We start from the raw sequence: 18,974 nt of genomic DNA on the forward strand, positions 1-18,974 counted from the left end.
AGCTGGTTATGTCTGCAGAGGATACCAAGATAGGTGGATTGGCAGATAATTTGGAGTCCATGACAGAGGGACTCGGACAGCAGACAGGCTTGGGCAGATTTGTGGACAATGAAATTTTAAATCAGTAAATGTAAAGAATTACACATAGGAAGTAAAAATGTGAGGTTTCAATACACAATGGAAGGTCAGAAAATCGAGAGTCCACCTTATGAGAAGGACTGAGGAGTCATAGTGGACTCTAAGCTATCGACTGGCACGCAGTGCTCACAAACCATTAAGGAGGTTCACAGACTGTCAGGTTATATAGCGCCTTGACGTGTCCCAGGAGGTTCTGCTCAGGCTTTACAACACACTGGTGATGCCTCATCTGGAGTCCTGGGTGCAGTTTGGGTCTCCATAAAGACACAGCAGCACAAGAGAAGGTCCAGAGAAGATGAGCTATGAAGGAAAATTAAAAGAGCTGAGCCTTTACAGTTTAAGCAAAACAAGATGAAGAGGGGACATGACTGGCAAAGGGAATTAGTCCAGTGGGTAGAGACGGTGACTTGAAAATGAGCTCATCGGGAACACAGCTGGAAACTTGAAGGGTAAATTTCACACAAACATAAGCAGGTTTTTCTTTACAAAGAGAACCACAGACACTTGGAATAAGCGACCAAGAAGCCTGGTAGATAGGAGGACTTTAGGGACTCTCAAAACTCCACTTGATGTTTATTTCAGAAGAATGAAGCGGACAGGATTGTCGAGTTTTGTTGGGCTGAATGGCCTGTCCTCGTCTAGATTGTCTAATGTTCAATAAGACTGGAAGGTGACGATTACAAAGTTGATTACGAGAAAGCACTAGAGAGACACTGATGAACAAAAGGTCAAGGAAGAAAACAAAGAAGGGTAAACAGGCCTCTGAAAAATGAGCACGACTTGGTGTCAATAACGAGAGCAGTGTCTTCTTGTCCTGTACTTGGACTTGCATGCGATTTAATAATTAGAAATGTTGCGTTCATTAATGAGTGGATGTTGGCAAGTCAGTTTCTCCAAATTTAGTGCAAAAGGCGATCTTGTGTGTCTCATAACTTAATGATGTTGACATCTGTGCCGACTTCTGGGACATAATTTACTGCTTGGTTAGAAACGTATTGCTTACTAGCAAACACTGAAGTATTATTACATTTATAAAAACGTGAAATGTAAAAGTTAACCGAGTTAAGAAATCAACCCTTTCAATCTACAGACAGATGAGGCCTCACAAGTACAACCATAACCAGGCATTTGGTGTGACATGTTAAACGGAGTGGAGTCATCAGTTTATATAAAAATGTTCAAGACACGAGCCTCCTGCAGATGAAAACCAGAAATGCCGTTTGAGAACATGGAGAGACTTCAGAATTAAAAATGCAGATCGTACCTGTGCTGACAAGATTTACAGAGCAACTACCATCTGCAAACTTACACTTACCACTGGATGTGAAATGGCAGAATCGTCTAGAAAGAAATAAGAAGAGTTTACTTCAGTGTCCCCACAGAAACTTTGGCTTTCACATGCAGGTCTGCCCACGCTACATGCAGGACCTTATAACGAAGGTGGAGCTGTTAATTGTAGCTAAACAGACCCTAACCCTAATTTTACAAACAAAGAGTCACAGGGAGTCTGTGTCCCTTTAAAAGGGTGTCATTGTACGCCTGAATGCTGACTACGTCATTACATTCTCACAATCAGCTCGGTGTCACCTGTCCCAGCACCATCCAAGTGACATCTCCACTGTCCTTCTGCCTGCCACTGAACATGTCCAGGGTCGGTCTAAGCCGAGATAAACAGTTTTGTGCCTTTTTGCTTCAGCCCAGGAGCAGCGATTGAAAGGCAGAGAAACCGAAGAGACACCCAGTCACTCATTCATCCAAACAGTCACCATGTTGGGAGTTCAAAGGAGAAGAGCGAACGAACGAACGAACATCCTGATGGCTTTTCTCGGTCATTTGGTTTTGGGTAGAGACCACACCTGGCCTGCTATTTGCTTAAAAACAAAAGCTCCCCAAATCTGACATGATTGGCTTTACACCCTAAAATGCAGAACGCCAGTATGGCTACTTACCAAAAGTAGGAAGACCAAATCTGAATAAAAAAAAAAAGAGAAGAAGGAGGCGAATGTCACTGCTGTACTTCCATGTGTCTACAAGAAACAAGTGCGACAACTCCCAAAGGTGTACTGTACATACCGCACAGCTCTGGCCATTTTCTTTGCCAAACTGCTTACCGGCGCACCAAACCGTTTGCTCCTCCGTTTAATCCTCTGCATTTTAGAACAAAAAGAGATGAGAGTCCACAGGGAATTTAAACAAGTCCAGCAGTCCATTATCCACACACAGAAAAACAAAGAAATCTGCACGGTGACGGTGGGACGAGGAGTCCACCCAGCACTGGCAGCTTTTCTGTGTGTGTGTGCGCCATACCTTCAAGAATAGCACACTCGTGTCCTGCTTCTTGACTTCTGTACATGGCACAGCAATGAGATTTGGAGTCTCCTGCCCACGTGATCCTTCTAGAGTAAAGGAAGAGGGCAGGTTTTCTGTCCAACTCACCTCATCCTCGGGAATGAATTGGATTGTTTTCAGGTCAACCTTTTTGAACGTCCTAGAAAACAAAGATCAGATATTTAGCACAAGAGACTTTGTAAAAATCTGAAAGAAAGGGCTAATCATGGGGCAGCAGCAGTAGCAGTGTCCCCAAGCAAAGCAAGAGTAGCACAGCTATTTCACAACTTGGTGGGACTTTGACACAGAACAGCACAAGTACAGGGCCGTGCCCCTCATACGTGCTTTAATGTCTAAGAGCAGACGGTAAGACACTGAGGTGGCCAAGTCGTGACGTTTAACGCAGGGGCTCCCACTTTATTGTGATTGTGTTACTCTTACTGCTTTACTATCAGACCTAAAAACCAATACGAGCGAGGACGTCCCGGGATGTGGTGCCAAGTCCACTCCTAATACTTACACACTATGCTCTGGGAAGGCATCATCCTCTTCCAAAATATCAAGTTCCTCATCATCATCATCCTCCTCCTCGCCTTCATCCTGGGTAAAGTGAACATAACATAGAAGAGTTAATCCCCATCACTACTAGCCTGGCACACACAGATGGACACCCACAGCCAACGGTGTGGCTCGAGACAGGGCACTACAGCGCACACAGACTCCCAAGTGTGAGAACGACAGAGCGAGGCTCCACTGCCAGACAGTTAAGGCAGATCTTCAGCTTCAAGACACTGCCAACTGAAAGAGTGAATCCAATACTCGAGGAAACCATTCAGCGGTCCTTAAAGCTCCATCGCCATCCAGTGCCAGGCCACATCACTGTGCCTCTACGTGCCACAGGGTCAGAAGTAAAAACGCGGTCATTCAAGTATTGCTGGCCAGAAAACAGAGAAAAGTTCAGACCCAGAAACACTGAGAGTCTCGCATTCAAAGCCGTGGCTCTTGTCGCAGCTCACTTCTCATCAATTCCTGTTCAACATGGCTGTGATCTGACAGAGCTGGCAATCTCTAGAAATGCTTTCTGATCACTGAACCCTGAGGTTCGTCTCCTCTGAAAGTACCCAGTTGTGCGGGTCGATGGCCTGTCAGTGCACTCTAGGCAGGCGCTTCAATTGTTTATATGGTTTGTCACTTCAACTCTGGCACAGGGACACCATTGTCACCCTCCTACATTACACATCAGCTGTGCGTGCAAAGTCTCACTATGGCTTATTCTGACAGCGACATGCAGAAGAAGGAAAGCTGACCTTACAAAGATGGCAGAGAACACCTCCAGAGATGGAAAGCGTCTCAGAAATCGGTCCACTACAAGATGGAGTACAGCCCGAAATAACCCGAGGTCTTTGGTCTGTGCAGGAGATTTCCGCCTCTCTCAATTGCTACTTGGAATCGCTTAAATGTCAGTAAGAGTAAATAAAATAGACGCAGCAATCAGAATGGCACAAGTAAAGAGTAACATCCGACTTTGATCGTAGCACTCCCTACAAGCCAACGAAACTGCAGTGCAACCCTTCTCATGAATGGGGCTGCAGGACTTTAGTCAATTCAACAGCAAGCAACGTTGATTGGGATGCCAGTTCACTGCATTACACGCGTCTTCATGTCAACCAAAGGAAAGCCATAGCTAATGGACATGTGAAATTGAGGCCACCCGTCTTAAAGCTGCAGGCAGACATAAGTGATGAACCTTTACTTCAAACTTAGCATTAATGATGTGGGCAGACTGTGGCGTGAAAGCAGCAATGGGTGGCACAGACCCTGCCATATCTAGAAATGTGTAATTGTCTTCATGCAACACAATGCTGTGTCATGTGTCTGTCTGGCACAACAATCCAAAACGATACACCAACCTTCTAAATTTACGCAGGGACTGTAGTATGTGCTCCACAAGATGTGCCTTGCACTCAAAATGGAAAAACTTCATTAATCCTGAGGGGAACTGCAGGGTTACGGTAGCAGACTAAGGATGGCACCTATGCACTTGTGTTGGGCAGGGGGGAGATCGATGCCCCTGTGGCTGTGATGGGATTCTTCAGGCCAGTTTCAGGAATGACCTCACACTTGGCTCGGGCGATCACTGTAAGTGCTCGGTCGTTTGGATAACGATTCTCATCCTCTCATGACTAGAGTCACGAGCTTCCCGACTTCCAGGTACACACAGGTCTCCAGCGCCTGCAAGACCCCGTGTCAACACAGCCTTCCTAAAGTCCGCCACCATTTCCTTTATCTTACTGATGTTGGGCTACAGGTGGTCCAATCTGAACCATTTAACAAAGTCCTTCTCTAGAGCCCTGCATTCCTTCTACTGCCCACACCAATACACCAGGCTGTGGCTGAGCCACCAGAAAACCCCTGCAAATTACACAAGTAAATGTTGTACCTAAAATAAGAAAAAGAGTACAAGGAGAACCGGAAAGGATCCCATACAGAACCCCGTGTGGCCTGACGCGCTATCTACGACACTGTCAGGTACGGAATTCTGAAGATGCACAAATGAGGAGGAGGAGGAGGAGGAGTTGGACCTTTAACAATATGACAACACCGACTGAGTTTAACAGCTGAGCAAAGGTGTCCGTTATCCACAACACAATGTCATTTATAGCACAATCACAAACATCTGCTGCATTCAGTCAAACAATGAAGGTGACCTATAAACCAGTACAATTGTGCCCAGTGCGGTTTCAACATCAAAATACGACCACCTCAAAGGCTGTCCGAGCACTCAGTTGTTAGACGTGATATGCCACTCATCACACAGAATGATCCCAAGGCCACTTCCTCGACTGATTCTCTTGATTTATGAGGGACTGGAAACCCATTTGCCACCCTGGACTAAAGAAATATTGTCAGATATACTGAGCCAGGTTTCACGAAGGGGACGGAGATCACATTTTATGATGTCATTAACCAAAGCAGCAAATGATTGGCATTTTAAACAGCGGAAACATTTCTGGACTTGTTTTATACCTTCTACATTAAATTGAATGATGTTAATAATACGGGCACATCAGCAGGAGATCCGATTTAATTTTCTGTCTTCTTGTCCTATGTATTTTGTGGTGATTAATCAATTTAGGTCTTGTTACATTAATTGATTTTTCACATTGTCAGGATTTGAGAGATCACGACCTGAACCAGCAGCCTGCAGGTCTTTCCCAAGAATCATCTAAATGATACCCAACCACACCAAATCTCTAGCCAGCAGTGATGGGAGTCTCTTACAAATCTCATCCTCTCCACATACCTGCAGTAAGGAGCCAGAAACGCAGCCAGGTACTCAAATATCTGGACAGTGATGCAGTTTTCATAATTTTGGTCCTGTGCACCACCACAATGGATTTGAAACAAAGCAATCAAGATGTGACTGAAGTGGTTAAACAAAAAGACGGTATGAGCCATTTGGGAAAGACAGCCATTTTTATACATCGTCCCCCAATATTTGGTGCTCAAAAGTATTTGGACAAATTAACAGAATTATAAATCTAATGATCACTTTCAATGTTTGGTTGAAAATCCTTTGTAGTCGACGTCTGCCTGAAGTCTGAACCCACGGCCATCTCACCCTACTGATGCTTTGCCAGGCCTTTACTCTTCAGGTGCTGCTTGTTCGTCACACTTTCTGCCACCAGTTTTGTCTTCAGCAAGTGAAATGCTTGTCCAGGTCTGTTGATTGCCTTGGCCTCTGAAGAATATTCTACTACGTTGCTCCGAGAAGCACTTGGTTTTCTTTTGCAGTAGGTTTCGGCTCTTTGTCAATCTGTACCACAAAACCACACAACTCACTTAGAGCATCCAAAGAAAGTCAGGCTATTATCTAAGTGACAATAACATCCCGTAGCCACATGACTGACACACACGGAGGCCAATGTCTGGCAACTGCTGCCACACCACATTAGCCACTGAAGGACTTGCTTTACAGACGTCAAACCAAAAATCATCACATAATGTGTATGTGTATTAAACATCATGTCGTCCTGACCTCATACAAACACCGAACTGAAACTTGATAAGCATGTCCTGACCTCAATATAATGCCAATATCCCACCTCCTGTTAGGGCATCGCATGAACATCTTATTCATTGAATTTAATGATTGTCTAACTGCACGGCCAACGCTCCGGCCTCAGTATGCCCAGTGTGCAATTTAAGATGCCTGGTCAGATACAATATTATATGTGAAAGGTGAGCGAAGAGTTGGGTCATCAATCAAGAAGCTGTCAGACATGTTTTGAAGCTCCAATAGAAATTATGTGCTGGTCAATCGCCCATCACTCATGTACTTGAGACCAGTCATCTCTGCACATGCCAGTGGGAAAACAGAATTCACAGTGCAGATACAAGTCAGTCACTACAGTAGAGGCATGGCGCATTAATCAAAACGCAAACCTGGACTCCTTGAAGTGAAAATCAGGTTAAAAACAAGATGCTTTTAAGTGAAAGGCCTCTTTACATCTGTGACTAAGAAAACTGAAGAAGAGCAGAGGAGCTCACAGAATGACAGCACCTGGCCAGCCATGAGTAGACACTTACCACTCGATCTGAAACAGCAGCATCACCTGGAAAGAAACGGACAAGCATCACATCACTGGACACCAAGGAGTTTCACATTGCACCCACAATCATGAGCTGCCACGAGTCACGTTTCAGACAGACGGCCATCAGTTACCCGTGGACTCGCAGGCAGTAGTCTGAAGCACAACTTGAAAACTCCATTCCTGCTTGGAGCAGATGGCCTGGTGAATACAACACCTTGTGCTGCAGCCATCTTGGGGTCAGGCTCTCTAGCAGAAAGAGCCCCTGAAACCGGACAGCCTTTTTGGGCTTTTTATCCACCACTTGCCGCTCTCCCACATCAACAGTCAGTCGTAGGTCACCTTCTGATGGGTATCCAGACACAACTCACCTGCCATGGCCTAACAGTCACTCCACTGCTGCTGGCGACTATTAGCTTAGTACTGTATCTTCCATTTGTCTCTGAAAGTCTTAACGAGCTCATTTAGTTTAACAAAATAAGGGTAGAGCTTGTGTTTAATGAAACCAAACATTACATCTTAAAAACTATAAAGTATTCCAAACAAAAACTACAGTATACACACCTACAAACATTATAAAACAGGAAAGAACAAAAGTGTATTGATTCAGGCTCTTTGTTTTCATATCATTCCAATAAATGATCCGTTCTAAAGGAAGAAAAGTTCAACTTTCTTTATCATTTTACCAGACTGATTCGTTACACTTGAATGCCATCAGTGCCCCCTACACTCCACTTGAGAGTCAAGACATTGAGTTACACAGAGAGCATGGCTGGGACGCGCGCACACACACACACACACACACACACAGCTAGCTTTAAGAGTGAACACTGGAGGCCTGCACACACATCCACTGCTCTTTCTATGGCAGACTCCTACACGCCAACGTGCTCCTCAAAGCTGTGACGACTTACCAGAGTCAAGAAGGCCAAACCTAAAGAAAACACAAACAAGAAAAGCCGTGAGCACAACCATGACACACACACACACACACACACACAGAGACCTGCCTGCCCCAGAGGACTGTGGGATTCCTTGAAGATACTTACCGCTGTGCTCTGGCCATCATCTTAGCCACACTTCCGCCAGGTACACCAAATCGATCAATTCGGTTGCTAATTTTCTATATTAGAAACACAGCAAAAACACAGCTGAGCCCACCAAAAAGCAAGAATAGCAAGAGCACACAGACAAGCTATTGGGACTTGGGCGATCACCAACGGAAACTCAGACGAGAAAACAGGCAACCCACTGGCTGTCGCCTTCCTTGCTTTTCAGAAGGATCTCATTGTTAAGCTGACACTATGGCTGCACCATACAAACACATCTGGGACGTGAGCCCTGCTGCCACCTCCACCCTCATCTGTAACTCACCTCAGAGTCTCGTAGATGGCGGACCATTTTTACGTTGGTTTTTTTGGAATTTCTAGGGAGAAGAAACAAATGTAAAGCTATTAGCACTCGTAGTCGGTAATGTGCCAAAGGTTGATGACAGGCTACATGTCAAGGCAAGTGAGGCAGGGTAGTTAGACTGGTAATGTGCTTCAACTGTAGCTGGGTGGCTACACACTCGCCATCCTCACCCAAATCTGAGCTTTATACTTTTGGCTGGTGGCATTACATGGTATAGAATATACGGCTGAAGGCATGTGGCAACGTCTCCCGATTATTCAGTTCAGCCATCTCACTCTTAACAGGTACCTATAGCCAAGCACACAGCCTTACAATCTCCACTGACAAACACTGGAAGTAGAATGCAGACTTGAAAAGTGGCACTGAAATACATAGGATGGCACCATTGCCACAAGTCAGCATGTAAAATTTGTGCCCTGGTCAACTGCAAGGGCTATGAAGTGGAAGCACCCTGGAGCAACAACAGCTCACCCATGCAAACTCAGAGTGCGGCCACCGACTGCTGAAGTGAGAGCCGGAGACATTTTAGGCAATTGTGTGCCTCCGGCCCTTTGCTGTTCCAACAGGACTGTGATGTTACAAATGAACACAAATTCGCAGGCACACCTTTTGGAAAGATGAATGGAGACAGTCATCCTTTTGGGGGTGGGGTCTATGGGGGCACAACTCCATAATAATGCCCACAATTCTGGAATGGGATGTCCAACATGCTCAGATAAGTGTGATGTTCGTGTGCCCACAAACGTTTGACCACACATGTGAAAGTGTCCACGAAGTAAAGCACAGGCTTTACCGTCAGAGCAGAGCTTCCACTGTCCACTCTACTTGGCCCACTTGGATCCTTAACTCTGTCTTCCATTTCCTATCTTTAAAAAGATAATGACACTACTGAGAAACCTGTCAAACACTGAGGCACAGCAGTGACACAGGCAGACGTGACAAAAGGGCTAAGAGTTTTAGTGCTGTACCCTGACAACTTCACCAGCAGACACGTCAAGCCCCAGCGTTCAGAAATGCAGAGCATGGAGTCAGCAGCACAGAACACAGGTCCACATCAGGGACTCATCTATCAAATCCAAAATGATGGGTACGTACAGGGAATGCTCTGCTAAGGGATCTGCTTCTACCAGAATATCGAGCTCCTCTTCTTCGCCTTCATCCTCGGTAAAGAGAATAAAAAAGTTAGTCAATTGGGCTGAGAGAAAAAAAAAAAAAAATAAATAAAAAAAAAAAAATAAAAAGCTGTCGTCACCAGCCTTCTCTCCAAGCCGAGGGTGCCACCAGCACAGAGGGCCAACAGCCGGGGTCCAGACCTGAAGAACGGCTGCATCATATGGAAGCTTTTACAGAATCAAGCAACGGAGGTCAACAAGGAGATGAGGCAGAATCGTATTCAATATGAAGCTGGCCTCTACCCGCTCACCATAAATAAATCGATAAGCTGCTTATTAAAATGAAGCTCCAGGATATTAAATTACAGACCAAAGACTTATTGTCACAGATTTTTTTCTGACTGTTTAACATGATTTGAAAGAATGAAAAGATTTTTAAAACCGAGGAGTCGGATGTTCTTGCTAAGGCCCGATATAACAATGTACAAATACAAAACGATTACATGCCATCGACCTTATAGCAATAACGGAAACCTGGCTAGATAAAGATGGAGAGGAGTGTAACAGAGGGATACACGTTATGAGGAAGGAGAGACAGAACAGAACAGAACAGAAAAGGAGGTGGGGTTGCTGTTTATGCCAAACAGGATTTAAATGTAAGTCATCTTCAGTTGGATGATGAGCCCCATCTTAGTGAGGACATGTGGCTTCACCTGGAAAATATTAGGGAAAGAGGTCTTATTTTAGGAGTGTGTTATAGACCACCCAATTCAGACAGTAATTTCAACACACATCTTTTAGTAATATCAAAAAGTTTACAGGGGATATTATAGTCATGGGGGACTTTAATTATCCAAATATTAACTGGGATAACCTTACAGATGGAGGAGCACAAGAGCAGGAGTTTTTAGAAGTAATCAGCGACTGTTTTTAACACAGCATGTTAAAGAGCCAACACGGGGTGAAGCCTGTCTGGATTTAGTATTCTGTAATAATCAGGATAGAATTGAGGGTGTAGAGGTGATTGAACCACTAGGGTCACGTGACCAGAATGTAATACAATTCTCAGTATTTTGTAAGAGTACAGATGCAAAGACTAAAATTGTTAAGTTGAACTTTAGTAGGGCTAATTTTGAGCAGATGCGACAAAGTCTAAGTAGGATAGACTGGGATAAGACAGTCAAGGAGCAGTGGAACAGGTTTAAAAATGTAATGCAGGACAGATACAGACCTACATTTGGAATTAATAGGAAACTAATGGTGGATTAATAAAGATTTAAAAAAAGTTGCTAAGGAAAAAATGCTGTATAAGGCATATAAGACTAATGACTGCAAAGTGAATTGTAGAGCATATGAGAACATGAGGGCAACCATTAAGAAGGATATCAGAGAGGCTAAAAGACAGTTGGAGAGGAATAGCAGATAAGGAGAAAGAAGACCTTAAGAGATTCTTAATAGTAAGAGAGGAGTCAAGGAGGAGGTCAAGTGCATCAGGAATAGTAAAGGGAATTAAAAGATACAGACAATGAAATAGCAGATGCCCTAAACTTACATTTTCTGAGGTGTTTACAAGTGAGCAAGTGGATAACCTCAGAGCAGTAACAGGGACTACTAAGGAGGTACTGAGGGATTTGGAAATTGTAGAGGGAGAAGTGCTGCTCAGATTAAATAAGATGAAATCAAACAAATCACCAGGACCAGATAATATTTATCCTCGTGTTCTTAAGGAGGCTAGTGAGTACAGATATAAACCCTTGACACATATTTTTAGGAAGTCACTGTGCACTGGGGAGATTCCGAAGGACTGGAAAATGGCAAATATCATCTCATTATATAAAAAGGGTGACAGGGCAGATCCAAGCAACTACAGACCAGTAAGCTTAAAATGCATCACAGGAAAATTAATGGAAGGAATTATTAAGGATAAGATTAAGTAACACATGCCAAGGACAGGAGTTATTCTGAACAGTCAGCATGGGTTCAGAAGAGGGAGGTCATGTTTTACTAACATGTTGGAATTCTATGAGGAGGCAACAAAAGGATACGATCAAAGTGGAGCTTATGATATTATTTATCTGGACTTTCAGAAAGCATTTGATAAGGTGCCACATGAGAGGTTGGGCATCAAGTTAAAAGAAGTGGGAGTTCAGGGTGATGTTTTTAGATGGGTGCAGAATTGGCTCAGACACAGGAAGCAGAGGGTGATGGTGCGAGGAACCTCATCAGAACTGGCCGATGTTAAGAGTGGTGACCAGCAGGGGGCAGTGCTAGGGCCACTGCTATTTTTAATATATATAAATGATTTAGATAGGAATATAAGTAACAAGCTGGTTAAGTTTGCAGATGATACCAAGATAGGTGGATTAGCAGATAATTTGGAATCCGTTATATCATTACAGAAGGACTTGGATAGCATACAGGCTTGGGCAGATTTGTGGCAGATGAAATTTAATGTCAGTAAATGTAAAGAATTACACATAGGAAGTAAAAATATTAGGTTTGAATACACAATGGATGGTCAGAAAACCAAGAGTCCACCTTAGAAGGATTTAGGAGTCACAGTGGACTTTAAGCTATCGACTTCCCAACAGTGTTCAGAGGCCATTAAGAAGGCTAACAGACTGTCAGGTTATATAGCCTTGATGTGTGAGTACAAGTCACAGGAGGTTCTGCTCAACCTTTATAACACACTGGTGAGGCCTCATCTTGAGTACTGTGTGCAGTTTTGGTCTCCAGGCTACAAAAAGGACATAACAGCACTAGAGAAGGTCCAGAGAAGAGCGACTAGGCTGATTCAGGGCTACAGGGGTTGAATTATGAGGAAAGATTAAAGAGCTGAGCCTTCACAGTTTAAGATAAAGAAGATTCAGAGGTGACCTGATTGAAGTGTTTAAAATATGAAGGGAATGAGTACAGTGGATTGAGACGGTGACTTTAAAATGAGGCCATCGAGAACACGGTGACACAGTTGGAAGCTTGAAGAGTAAATGTCACACAAACATCAGGAAGTTTTTCTTTACACAAAGAACGATAGACACTTGGAATAAGCGACCAAGTAGGGCGGTGGACAGTAAGACTTGAGGGACTTTCAAAACTCAACTTGATGTTTTTGTGGAAGAAATAAGTGGATTGGACTGGCAAGGTTTTTCGGGTTGAATGGCCTGTCCTCGTCCAGAGTGTTTTAATATTTCTAATTACGTCACACAAGTATGAGAAACAGTCGAGCCTGATTTGGGAGTCTAAACACCCATTTCAGTGAGAGTGAGACATTTTAAAGCCAGCCAAGCCCAGCACCCTTAAGACTGATAAAAGGACTTCTAGAGCAGCCCAAAGGTGTGTCACAGTTACAGCCCAGACCGCCAGCACATGTCTCTTGAGACTCCGTCACTACAAGTGAAGTGAGCACTACGGAGGTCTCGAGCACGGTACATTCGGCACCCCAGCAGGTGTCAGGTGAACGCACCCTGAACACTGGGATGTGATAGTCGCTCCCAGCGCACTCTCCATACCCGTTTGGCTTTATTAGGCCTGTCCAGGTGCCATGTCACCCATATGAGCCAATGGCCCACCAGTGGTTATCAGCTGACAGCTCAACACTTCACTTAACCCGAGTATCCACAGCACGGGTCATCTGATCTGAAGACATAACTACAATGCTGACCACTCACCTTTGGCCCAAGGTGCTCTGCAGTCAGGCACACTTATGAGCACCCAAGTGTTTAAAGGTGGTGTCCATGATGAACAACACAGGACTGTTAATGATCAGATTTAAATCAAACAGGCCGTCTCTCAATCACACGACATTCCCATATCCCAGCAGGCCCAGAGAGTCACCAGCAGATAACCTTCAGCACCGCAGCCAAAGCCTCTCAAGATGTGGTGGTCTTCACTCAGAGAGGCTCTTATTTAATTCGCAGACCGCAGGAATGGCTAAGCTCTGAACTCACATACACTACCTGCTCATCATATTCAATATACACTTTCCTTCTAATTCTCCTTACTTATTATTATTCTTAGAATACAATGCTTGATGTATCACAGTTAGACAGACATCGACGGACTTGATAATCCAAAACAAATCTTCCCTGGCACTCGATTCTCTTCATTTCACAGACAGCAGACTCCAGTTTCCATTTCAGCCATTTTTGAACTCAGAACTGAGCTTTAGTAATAGCAGTACACTGTAATCCAAGGAAAGCCCACTGACTGTTTGACTGGTTTGACTGGTTTTCAGCTGTCCTAACGCAATTATGAAAGGCTTCTTTAATAACCAATTAACTATGAAGGACCTAAGAGACCTCGAAGGCGATGAAAGTGGGGCTTCACAGTCACACGTAAATAAAATATGATCAAAATCAGCCATTTCAAATAGTAATAGCCACTTGCAACATTATTAATATATTAGCTGCAATTTCAAACCAATGTCATAATACAAAGACATACAAAATAAAGTGGTGGAGTGCTTTTATTTATTTATTATTTTTAAATGGCACATTGCTGGGATGATCTTTAAACTGCACTCTCAAGTTTGTGATTATCTGCGAGCTGCTTCAAGACATTTTAATGGAGGAAGCGGTTAATGACAGACGCTCTAATGCAGGAACTATTAATGTGATGATTAAGTAGAATACACAAGATGAAGGGACCCTCAAGGCTTAGAGTCAGGGCGTCGTGCCACGTTTAAGTGTCCAGAATCCCAGAGCATCTTTAGGCCTGCGGCTCTGCATTTAAAACACACGGCTTCTGAATTATGCAGCACCTTGACCTCACTGCCACTCTTAGGCCTGTGTCGGTCCTCTCCATTTGACCTGCAATACACAAAAAGCCCCCTGCAACGTATCCGTACAAGAGCAGCAGGCTTACTGCGGCCTTGAGCTCAGCCAGAGCCCCCAAAGTGTGATACTGTATGTGGAACGTCTGTCTGTGTCCATCACCGAACGTTAGCATCACTCCGAGCGGCAGACAAACGCAAATGTGTGTGTACGGCACACAGCAATACATTTGAACTTGAAAGTGTCACCAACAACGATGGACCCCAAAACACAAAAAGGGATTTCCTCCCCTTCTGACTGTACCTCTAGGCAGAGGTGACACATGACCGATTCACTTCCAACTGTCTGTCACATGTCATTATTTAACACTCCACAGTATGGCAATGAACAGGTCAAAAGAGAGTCTTCGTGGCGCTGCTAAATGTAATATTTAAAAAACGATGAAGTGTTATGATGGTCGGCTATCCCTTCAGAACAAGGCAATGCCTCCACTTATCAAAGTAAAGAGAAACTAGGATGAGACAACGACTTGCACATCATCACGCAAACCAAACTTCACCAAGATAGGGAGCGGGCACTGAGACGCACCACCTGGATTGGGACCCGAGTGCAGTGGGTGACACCTCAGCACTGCACTGGAACAATGGGAGGTTTATTTATGGTGGCTGGAGTGCCAATCGGCCATCAACACTCAGTGCCCCTGTAGGTCGGAGGACCTGCTTTCAGATTAATGGCCTACAGTCACTTGTGGCGTTTACGGGATTCAAACCAGCAACCTTCCGATTGCCAGGACAGACCCCACCCTCAGAATGCCCACTCTGCCCTTCACCAAGGTGTCTCTCTAATTGTGCACCCAGGAATCCTCATCTTACAAAATTCTGACAGAAATCTAAGAGCAGCAGCCGCCGCCCCGGGTCCTCACTCTTAATATCAGTACTCCCAGCAGAACCGTGAAGTGGTGTCCAATTAGTTTTGTCCCTTCCCTTATCCTGTCCAGTGTCCCACTGTCCTAACTTGACAAAGCTACTTCAACTGAGCCAAGAACAAGATCTTAAAAGGCATGGAGTCTAAGATGGCAACCTGTCACAGAACTTGACCACATTCTCGGGCACTGCGGCTCTGCCAGCTCTCATCTTCTTTGCCAACATTTCTAATGGCCTTCTATGTTATGGAGTGGTGGCTCGGAGGCTAGGGATCTGCACTGGCAATCTGAAGGTTGCTGGTTCGAACCCCGTAAATGCCAATAGGGACTCTGCTCTGGTGGGCCCTTAATCTGCAATTGCTGAGTGCTTTGAGTACTGCGAAAAGCGCAATAGAAATGCAAAGAATTAATTATTATCATCACTTTATGAAGCTCAAGGAGAAGTGCAAACCTTCAGACATCGCCTTAACTCCGAGCTCCCTGTTCTTTTTTTGTTCTAGCCATTGTATTCCTGCCTCCTTGATTTGCCATTTCTGTGGCAACCTTGGGTTAAGAGTGAAAACACACAAAGCAGAGGGGCAGCATTGACGACGGGATACAAGATCTGCCCCCTTGGTCTTTCCATTACGTATAGAAACCTAGGGGCATAGCAAAAGGCTGGGCGAATGAAATGCTGCGAGGCAGTGCCATCCTTGTAAATCTGAAATGCTACACTAGCACAAGTACTCAATTTAAAATGGGGGCAACGTCCTAAACACAAGAACTACAGTGATGGTCCGCAGGCCTCTCTCTAGCATGGCAGTCTGAATGTGAATCACTGAGAATGAGCAAAGGGCTAACGACCGGCAGCATCACCCATCAGTCTCCACAGAGTTAGCAGAGCAGCAGTCCAATTCGAGTTCTCCACCAGTGCTACCGTCTTCAAGATGGAGTAAGCAGAGCTCACAGCTGGACAACTCAGCCAGCATCACCAGGAGGATTAAAGGCCACAAAACAAGGGTCCTGAAGCCAGTAAACATTTTCATCATGGTTTGCAGGTCTTTGGAATGTGGGCAGAGGAAGAATATCCAGATAAAATACTCATGTGGACATTTGGGAATATCGTGCATGCTCCACACGGATGAATTTGAACCCAAGACTCAGGAGCCATGAGGTAGCAGCGTCCATATAAACGAGTGTGCCTGCGACCAATGTTAACTGCACAGGCTCTGGTGACTAAGAGGGTTAGGAAATGGAAGGCTCGACTTTTAAACATGAACTCCATTGCGATTATTATTCTGACTTCTGAGTAAACAGACAGATCAGCTTCTCAAGCAGACAACACATTAGCTGTCAATTAGACGCTTCAGAAATGGCGCACTCTCTGGTTAAATTTCTCCTTCATCGCACTACTGCAGCCTCCAGCCTTGGCATCAAGTTGATTCTCACATGACGCATACTGAGAAAACGGCACAAGCCACCATCCAGCTGTGTCACATTCGCACATAGAGGAGCTCATCTACACCCTGACGTCACTGAACTCCTCTCAAAGAGCCTAATGACACAAGTGCATCACACTGACCTGGAAAACCTGTGTGTCAAGTCACCGCCTGCACACGGGGTGGAATTGATAGAAAAAGAAGAACTCCATGCCTAGCATTTCAGGACCCTTGGATAGAAAGAAGGCTCTCCCAACAAACCAAAGGGGACATTTTTAGGAAAAGAATTCAAAATGAAAACCTTCATTCCTTGGTTGCACCTCTTCAGCTGAAGCCCCTTTTGATTGGATTCCAGTCAGGTCGAGAAGTCCTCTTCTGCTAACTTGGCACACATGAATTTTGTTGTTTGCTCATCTCTCCTCTTAACAGTCAGAGTTGGGCTCTCCTGACACTTTCTATAGGCCTAAGGTCCAAGCACTGACTTGGTTAATCCAACACATTGTCACACACCATTGTCACAGACGTGCGCATGGGAGGCAGCTAAAGGGCTTGAATGAGAGGAATCCCGAGCCAGAGCGGGAGGTAGCCGAGTTCACGGACTCTCTCTTGCTTTTCTAAAGACCGTTCACAGGAAATTCCACCTGGCCCTCATGACATCATTCCTGGTTCCTGCCCTTTTGATGTCACTTCCTATACTGACCTTTAAAGGTGCCACCTTTCCTCCATCCTCTCAGTTCTGTTCTGGACTCCAATCTGTACACATCAGGACAAACCTTTCAACCATTTTTGCAGCCAGGGAATAATACACGGGTGGCTGTCGAAACCTTTCTGGGGCTTCTTTGATTTTGTGACAACATTCATCTCATTTCCTTGCAAAGAAAGTTTAAACTTCAGTTTGTCATCAGGTTCAAAGGTGAAATTGTTCTTCACCTTCAGCTTTGTGGCAGAAAACAGCAGGCCAGGCCTCGCCTGACTAGGACCCCAGTGCTCAGTTCCAAAGGATGGCGGCAACATCTTCTTTGGGTGGCAAGTACTGGTAGTTCTGCACCAAATTTATCTTTGTCAATTAAAGCCAACAAAGGTCTACCGTGGTCTCAGCTGAGCACACGCACATTTCTACATATGACTGGCATGCATGTTGCCCTTTTGGTGATAATGGCACCACAACTCAGGCCTGCTGAGAGCACACAGACTGTCACCTTGTGCCGATGACATGGCGCTGTATACATCGGACCCACACAATTCTGTGCCAGCAGCCCTAAAGGCCTTAGCAGACTTTCAAAAGATATCTGGAATAAAAAAGTGTGCCTGTCCAGCGAATTCCCTAGCACATAATGCTGGACATCTTAGCAGATCAGTTGAAATATCTAGAGGTAAATATTACCAGTAAATGTACTGTAAAGCTCTTTATCAGGTAAAAAATGAAACACCACACAACTAGATGGCACCCTCCACATGACATTAGCAGGGCATTGTTAAGATGGCCATCCTTCACAAGCTGCTCATCCCATTTCAAAGCACCCCCATATACATTAACAAATCATATTTTTAAGGAATTGGACTCAATCATAACTTCATTTATTTGGAAACATCCACATATCCAAAGGGCGACTCAAACAACCTGAAGCAGAAGGGGGCTTGGCACTGCCCAACTTTCAGTTTCATTACCGGGTGGCAAGTTTACAAGCTATAAAGACCTGGACGGATATCCACAAGCCTACCTCAGTACTTCAAACTACTGTCGCTACACTCAAAATCCAATTACCCATCATTCTCTGAGAACATGGAAACCAGTGTAGGAAGCACTTCAGGACAGAGAAGCTTTAATCTGTCGCACTTCTGCAGAACAACCTCCCTCTAAATCATACAATGAAAACACTCAAGAAACTCGTACACAGATAACGTCCTGGCATCCTGCGAACAACCACAACTTCTCATCCACTCCACTCCTCCACTACGTTCAAGCTTAAGACTTTGCTAAACAGAACTTGCTCCACTTTCCCCTCACCTTCCAACTTGTTCAATTCCAGAAGAATTAAATCGATCAGTCAAGACGACTCAGACAGCATCTCTACAGTTTATAAAAATACTTCAGACCCCCAGAGTACACTGCGGAAAGGATCTGCCACTCGATACTTCAGAAGAGAAGCGGAAGGCAGCCATGCACAGAATACACTTGAGCTCCATATGTGCAAAGCATTCAGTCGTTCAACTTAAAATCTTTTAATCGAGCACATTTATCTCATTTGAAATTCTCCAAATGTTTCCAGGGGCAACAG

General features: G+C 44.6%; 1 protein-coding gene across 2 annotated transcripts in view; it reads right to left on the reverse strand.

The window, feature by feature from the left end:
* Window positions 1–18,974, reverse strand: part of LOC120530610 (SAP domain-containing ribonucleoprotein-like) — a 55,945-nt gene that overhangs the window by 7,132 nt on the left and 29,839 nt on the right. Inside the window, exons 3-12 of one of the 2 annotated variants that reach the window (XM_039755033.1) lie at window positions 9,567–9,631; window positions 8,433–8,484; window positions 8,108–8,181; window positions 7,973–7,992; window positions 7,057–7,082; window positions 2,987–3,066; window positions 2,575–2,626; window positions 2,212–2,285; window positions 2,088–2,107; window positions 1,454–1,479 (exon numbers count right to left, since the gene is read on the reverse strand). In XM_039755033.1, coding sequence (XP_039610967.1) covers window positions 1,454–1,479; window positions 2,088–2,107; window positions 2,212–2,285; window positions 2,575–2,626; window positions 2,987–3,066; window positions 7,057–7,082; window positions 7,973–7,992; window positions 8,108–8,181; window positions 8,433–8,484; window positions 9,567–9,631 — 489 coding nt within the window. The remainder of the gene's footprint in view (window positions 1–1,453; window positions 1,480–2,087; window positions 2,108–2,211; window positions 2,286–2,574; window positions 2,627–2,986; window positions 3,067–7,056; window positions 7,083–7,972; window positions 7,993–8,107; window positions 8,182–8,432; window positions 8,485–9,566; window positions 9,632–18,974) is intronic. The other variant, XM_039755034.1, reaches the window with a different exon arrangement.

This window comes from Polypterus senegalus, chromosome 6 (genome assembly GCF_016835505.1).
Source record: "Polypterus senegalus isolate Bchr_013 chromosome 6, ASM1683550v1, whole genome shotgun sequence".
NCBI classification, from domain to species: Eukaryota; Metazoa; Chordata; class Cladistia; order Polypteriformes; family Polypteridae; genus Polypterus; species Polypterus senegalus.